This window comes from Pteropus vampyrus, unplaced genomic scaffold (assembly GCF_000151845.1).
Source record: "Pteropus vampyrus isolate Shadow unplaced genomic scaffold, Pvam_2.0 Scaffold56, whole genome shotgun sequence".
Lineage (NCBI taxonomy): Eukaryota > Metazoa > Chordata > Mammalia > Chiroptera > Pteropodidae > Pteropus > Pteropus vampyrus.
Window position 1 is genome coordinate 6122989 of NW_011888837.1, and position 6901 is coordinate 6129889.

General features: G+C 39.7%; 1 protein-coding gene across 1 annotated transcript in view; it reads left to right on the plus strand.

Annotated features, from left to right (window-relative positions):
- Nucleotides 1-6901, plus strand: part of FRAS1 (Fraser extracellular matrix complex subunit 1) — a 421815-nt gene that overhangs the window by 344534 nt on the left and 70380 nt on the right. Inside the window, exons 42-44 of the mRNA XM_011360633.2 lie at nt 3258-3448; nt 4486-4639; nt 5825-6088. Coding sequence (XP_011358935.1) covers nt 3258-3448; nt 4486-4639; nt 5825-6088 — 609 coding nt within the window. The remainder of the gene's footprint in view (nt 1-3257; nt 3449-4485; nt 4640-5824; nt 6089-6901) is intronic.

The following is a 6901-nucleotide window of genomic DNA, read 5'->3' on the forward strand; positions in this document are numbered from 1 at the left end:
TTTTGTGTGTGCCAGGCACTTTTTAAAGCATTAGGGACACATCAGTAAAGAAAACAGACAGAAACCCCTACCTTTATGGTGCCTTAGACCCTGGTGGAGGGAGACAGATAAGAAACCTAACAAATGAGAAAATTGTGTACAATGTTAGGAGGTAAATCAATGCTATGGAAAAAAAATAGAGCAGAGTAAGGGGATTTGGAGTGCCAGCGATGAGGATGGAGGGTCTTGTGGATTACACTCAGAATTGAGTGTCAAGAAAATAAAAATGTCTGTCCTCTCATTGTGAGGCAGCTGCAGTTTAGCTGAGCCACAGCTTACGTCTCAGCTTTTTCTGAGGATATGACATGAATTGAAATGCGAGCTTGTCCATCTGTGACCTTCTCCTTAACATCCCTCTCCCTCCGCCATCTGCCCTGGACCCACTGCTCTTGGTGGTTATCACAGAGAAGGAGAAATGAGGAGACATGTATTGTCCACAGGCCCCCTGAGACCGTAGTGACTGGCAGTTGAGACAGCTCCTGACAGGTTACTGTGCTGCTGCCTCTGCAGTGAGATTCCTGAATGCCAGTGGTTGGCTCTAATTGGAGCGTGCAGTTAGCGGCTCCCACAGAGAGGCCATTGACTGAAGGTGTCTGTGGCCAGCATGGCATCTGAGATTTGAGCCTAGGTACTGGAAACTCATTTAGCAGTGGTTATGCTTTTCTATAGAAAAATTTGGGTCTTTTTTCCATCTTGCCTTGCAGTGTGTGCACTTGGACTTGTTTATCACCAAATTAGATTTATCTCAGCAAACGTTTATGGTAGATATAATGGATGTAAATATGAATAAGACACAGCCCCTGCCTTGAGTGAGAGACAGATATGAAGACTGATAAATTACAATAAATAAAATGCCAGGACAGGGAAAGGAGCAAAGCACCGAGAAACCAGATCCATCATTGTCTGGGAAGGCAGGAAAAGTCTAAGGAAGTGACTTTTGAGCTGGAACTTAGAAGGATAGTGGGAGTGAGTCGCTGTGGGCAGAGGGAAAATAGCATGTCTGGGAGACGGAAGAGCATGGGCAAAGGTGAGTAATCAGGTAAGGATGGTTGCCCCAGGCTTTCTCTTCTCTCCAGACGGTTTCTTCTTAAGCCTTCCTAAAATGGTTTTATGTTATTAACCTGGAATGCACGCAGAGGAATATTTTACTGGTCTGGAAGTCATGTTTCTGGCAAGCCTCAGACTCTCTAAAAATGGTTCTGAAACTTTAATGTGCATAAGACTCAGTTTCCTGGGCAGCGACCCAGAGTTCCTGTTGGAGGAGGTTGGTGAGGCCTGTGAATTTGCATTCCTCACCAGCTCAAAGGCGATGCCACTGACGCTGGTCCAAGGGCCACACTTGGAGGACCACTGCTCTATATTAGCATGAATGTGGCAGTAAGGAAAAAATGTTGAAGGGGCAAATAATCGTCCCAAGACACATCACTTCAGGATCTTACCCTTTGTTCCATGGGTGGTATGAACCAAGTCTGTTTTATCTTTGTGAAACTAGATACCTATATTCAGAATCCAGCTGATCAGAACACCTTTTTAAAAACATTAGAAGGAGCTTACACTTCCTACCAGCAAGCCAGAAAGAAATAGAATAATTACATTAAATATAAAATCTAACAGCGTGGCATTGACATTCATTTAGTGCCAGCACAAATAGGACAGGACACACCTCAATTACCTCTAGGGCATCACTGCATTTCCGAGCAATGCAGTAATAGATGTTCGTAATAGCCTGCATGCATCAAGAACTATTTAATTTGTACATAGTATATTCCATTTAAGAAGGCAAGGAAACACATGAAAAAGAGAATGTGCAATTTTAAAAATTAGAAGGGTCGATGCTGAAAGCTTCAGTGACAGATTCACTTGTTGAATAGCTTATTTTCTAATGGCAGAAAATAAGTCATTATTCTGTTTGAGTATATTTTTAGGCATCATTTACTTCGCTTAGGCTATTTTTGACCCAAATGAAGAAGCCACATTTCTCAAATTTATAGTGATCAATAGAAAGAGAAAATAAAAATTTAAAGGAATTATAGCAGTTTCTTCTGGAAACCTTGACCTGTATGTGTAGAGATTAGACCTCTCTATGCTTTCGATGTCAAGAGATATAAAATCTGAGGGTTAAAATTTAAAAAAAAAATCATGTCATTGAAGAAAAAGTTATTTGTCTTGAATTCTTATTTTGAACAAAGTATATTTAAAACTCATTTATTTCTAATCTTTCTGTTGAGAGGTCAACAAAAAATGACACCGTCTACAGTTCAGGAAGTCAATGGCCTGTTAATATAAGACCTGATCTTTGTAAAGGACCAAGGAAGATGGAAAGGGACAGCCTTGTTGCTTTCAGGTCTTCTAGCTATACTTTTCTCTGTTGATCTATCCAGGGAATGCTCGAAGACACAGGTGTCTTTTTTTCCTCTTCTCTTTAGAAGAAAATGTGGTAACAATTTAAAACCAATCAATTAGAGAGAGTCAGACCAAGTAAGAGGCAAGCCATTCATCAGACAGACAGTGCTTACTCTTCCCCTTGGTTTTTGACAATGTTTGGGGTTGGGATAAATGGAAGAGTTAACCAGAGCCAGCACTTCCTATAGAGCTCTGAATCGTACTTGAGCATATCAGTACCCAAATGACCCCTGAGTTCTGGATGGTCACTGAGCCACAGTAGCCTTGGTGGACCATCCCAGGGGCTAAGCTCTGACCCATGAGGTTTCTTTAAAGAACTGAGAGGTCAAATGAAAACGTGCTTAAGGAGAAATTTCTTAGATAAAAAGATATACAGTTAACCTTTTCTTATGTAAAGTAAGAGGGTTCCTCTTGCCGGATATGCCAGGTAGAATGGTTTTGAAATTGACTAAAGTGTAAGAACCTTTGCTATTGTGTCATTACTTGCCCCAGCACTTATCAAAGATTTCTAACAAAACAACCACTGCTTCTATGCTATATAAAATAATGACATTCTGAGTTCTTTCATGCATATTCTTTCATTGATTCCCCCTTGGAAATAGCAGGGCAGGTATATCAATTTATAGATGGGAAGTAGTGGGGAAAATGGGATTTGATCCCAAGGCTTCCAATTCCTGGTCTTGTGCTCTTTCCACTCTACCACTTTTACCTTCAAACATATTTTCATTTTTTGTTGATAGTGCTGTCATGTTTTCTAGTTCACCTTAGTAAGCAGGATGGATCAAGGTAAAAGTTCTCTCTTGTTGATAATGCAGGTGATCGTTTTGGCCCTGGAACTATCAGTGACCTAGAGGCATCGTTCCCTATTCAAGATGTCCTGGAAAACTATATTTACTACTTTCAGAGTGTTCATGAAAGCATTGAGCCAACACATGATATTTTTAGTTTCTATGTAAGTGATGGAAACAGTCGTTCAGAAATCCACAGCATCAATATCACCATTGAGGTAAAGACTTTGGAAGTTGGAAAAATTAGACCTTTGACCATAATATCCCACTATTAGATAGCTTTATATAAACTCAAAAGCAAAGATAATTGGATTTGATTTTCAATTTTAGAGGTCGATGTAAAAATATAACCCTGACTTATAGGAAACTTACAATATTAAGGCTGGCATTTGGGGATGGTCTGACTTGGAAATCTGAATTTTCGTTTCAGGGTAAAATCTATTCTTTCTGTGTAAAAACAGTTTGTGAGGGTCAGATAGAAAAACTTTGCCAGTCTCATAGTTACATGAAAACTAATATATGCCTATTTTCCCCTGAAATTGTTGTATGTGGTTCTGTGTGCATATTTGCCTTTTCGTAAAATTTTAATGCATTTATTCATTAAATCATAACATTAAAGAAATGTGTTTTTTGATGCTCCATTTATTCTCATTGGAGCAACTACATAGGCTTGCTCTATCACCCTAGGGAGAGAGAGAAAGAGAGAGAGAGAGAGAGATAAAAAACAAAATTCAGAATGGAATACCCTCTGCCTTGGGATAATAAAACATATGGTACCCTTGGCACCCTTTAGGGTCAGCGATGGAGGGGGCCAGCATGGGGGCAGGAAGACAGCTTTAAAAACCCACACTTTCAAATATGGTATGCTCCCACAGGTACTGTGATATGCTTAGGGCTTTCTAAGACAGTTCTGATTTCAAACGATGTGCCCTTTTAGCCCCCAAATCTACTTGTAATTTTCTAACAATATATCCATATCTTCAATCTGGAAAATATGATCATTGTACCTATGAAAAATATCTGAGAAGATTTGTGTGGAATGTTCACTCATTTTTTTTTCAAGGAGATATTTTGTTTGTGTGACTTGCTCTCCTTTAAAACTAAGCATATTGATTGGGAATTAAAGATGGTGACACATTAAATGCTATTTCGATAGTCAAAGTTAATGTGACGATATTACTTTCTCTGACTAATGTGGATTTTTCTTTCTTAAACCAATATCTTTGTGAGACCTAATATTTTATTCTTTAATCAGAGGAAGAATGATGAGCCTCCCAAGATGACTTTGTGGCCCCTCCGAGTGCAGCTGAGCTCGGGAGTGGTGATAAGCAATTCTTCTTTGAGCCTGCAAGACCTGGACACCCCAGACAATGAGCTGATTTTTGTATTGACAAAAAAGCCTGACCATGGTAGGACACAGTGCTATGTAAAGCTTCTTAATTGAGATGCCAAGTAGATTATTAAAATAAATACAGATTTCGATTGGTTCTTTCTCTGCCTTGCCTGTATGTCATCCATTCTTTACATCAAAGTATAATCAAATTCACAGCTAGCTAATATTCTTTGGGGTCACAGCAGACATCAGTTGCTCTAAAAGCCTGAATCCTAGGTTATTGGTGTTTCTGGAATTCAGTTTCAGCTGTTTTCTTTGTAATCTCAGGCAAAACAGGTTTCAGAGTCTGCATATCCTCTTCTCAGTCGGCATTATTGCTTGATAATCCTGGGCGATCTCATGTAAGGAACAGTGTGGCAGCCTTTTTATTAATCGCAAAAGGTGTTCACTTCAGGTTAGAGGCATGGTAGATGTCTTTATGAGCTTGTTCCTTTTGCAAAGAAAGCACTTTTCCTGATTAAACCAGAGAGAATCTTCTACCTACTTTTTTTTCTAAGTAACATCCCCCTGGTATTAGCTAAAGCTCTGCAACTTTCATTTCCCAAGAGGTGTCTTAGTCCATCCTAATGCCCATTAGTCTTTTAAAAATGAAAATATTGCTGTTGATGTAGAGTTAATAGAAGAGGCTATTGGCATTGCATTTTAGCTTGCCTTCATTCATTTTCGCGTTCTTTAATGAAGCACTTTAACTGTCCTACTGCAGTATACATGACCCTTGAAAACAGAAAAATTTGTCTCAACCCAAAGATGCTTAGTGTCTTTCTGAATTTAAAAGGAATTCAAAACATATTCTTATCTCCCATCCCAGATGCCCTAGGAGAAAGGCAGCGAGTAAAGAGTTCTATTTTCACTTTGCAGAAGGGAAAAATAAGGTTTAGATAATGAAATGAGTTTGAATTCATGGAAGGAGATTTGATTTCTAAGCCATTTTATTACCACATCCATCTGTGTCTCCTTAAGGGATTTTTAACCAGGAAAAAGTAGGACTTTATCTTCTTTATTTGTAGATTAGGCCACAGGGAATCACCCTGTGCTTATATATAAAATCTAAGTTGTTGGTCTTTTATACGTGAGTCACCGAGAGCCTCTGAGGCACTTGACATTCTACTCAGGCTCATTTTAGTTGACATAATCAGACAATGTTTTGGTGACATATGTATTCTACCATTGTTTCTTTGTTTTTCTTTACTCCCTTCCTCAGGTCACCTACTCCAGAGGCAAACTGCTTCTGAGCCTCTGGAGAATGGGAGGATTTTGGACCAGAGCTCCTCCTTCACCTACCAGGACATCCTGGGTGGGCTGGTTGGGTACATGCCGGGTGGTCCTGGTGTGGCCGTGGATGAGTTCCGATTCTCCCTCACTGATGGCCTCCACATGGACACAGGAAGGATGGAGATATACATAGAGCTACCTACGGGTGACACCCCTTACTTGGCTATTAACCGAGGCCTACAGCTCTCAGCAGGTACCAAGAGTGGCTGTGGTTCTTTGTCAGCGTGCAGTGTTTCTTTCCACATTGGCTCTAGGGTGGGATATTGAATGCGGTGTTCAGAACTCAGAGAGACTACAGTTTAGGAGAACTGTTGTTTTAGGAATATTTAAAGTTGCGAATGGCAAATGTGAATCTCTGAAATTCTTTGGACCAGATGCTGTGAATTTGTGAAAATACTAAGAAGAATTTATAGTATTTCTGGGAACCTCAAAAATCTTAATTTATCCAAATACAGAACTTTGCCGCTACCCAAGCAACCCCACAGAAACAAACAACAAAAGAAATCTAGCAGAATTTTCAACATGCTTATTTAAAAAAAAAAAAAAGGCATGGAGGGACAATTGGGAAGCCATTATGCCCTAAAAGAGATTAAGCAAATAATTGGGATACATTAGATATGGCGTTCTAGGGTCTAACGTTCACAATTTTGCCTGTATATAAAAGGTCTGCAACGAATGGCAGCCTTGGAGTCAGTTTGCAGTAGGCAGTTAGCTGGGACGTGGCTGCAGAGAATCTACATCCCACTGGTGTTCTGTCTGTTTGTGTATTCTTAGGGTCACGTGTATTTTGTAGTGAAAAATATTTGGTATAATGGTATTTGAAAATTTGGAGATCCCCAAAATCCCAAGTATTAGGTCTGGGATTTAATTTCACCGTATTTACAAGCTAATAAATTAGTCTGTTACTGTCTCATGGGTGCTGGTGGAAGACACGAGATTCCTCAGTCAGAGACAATGTACTTTGTCACTTACAGCACAGCAGGCAGCATTGCCATCAGCAAGTTTG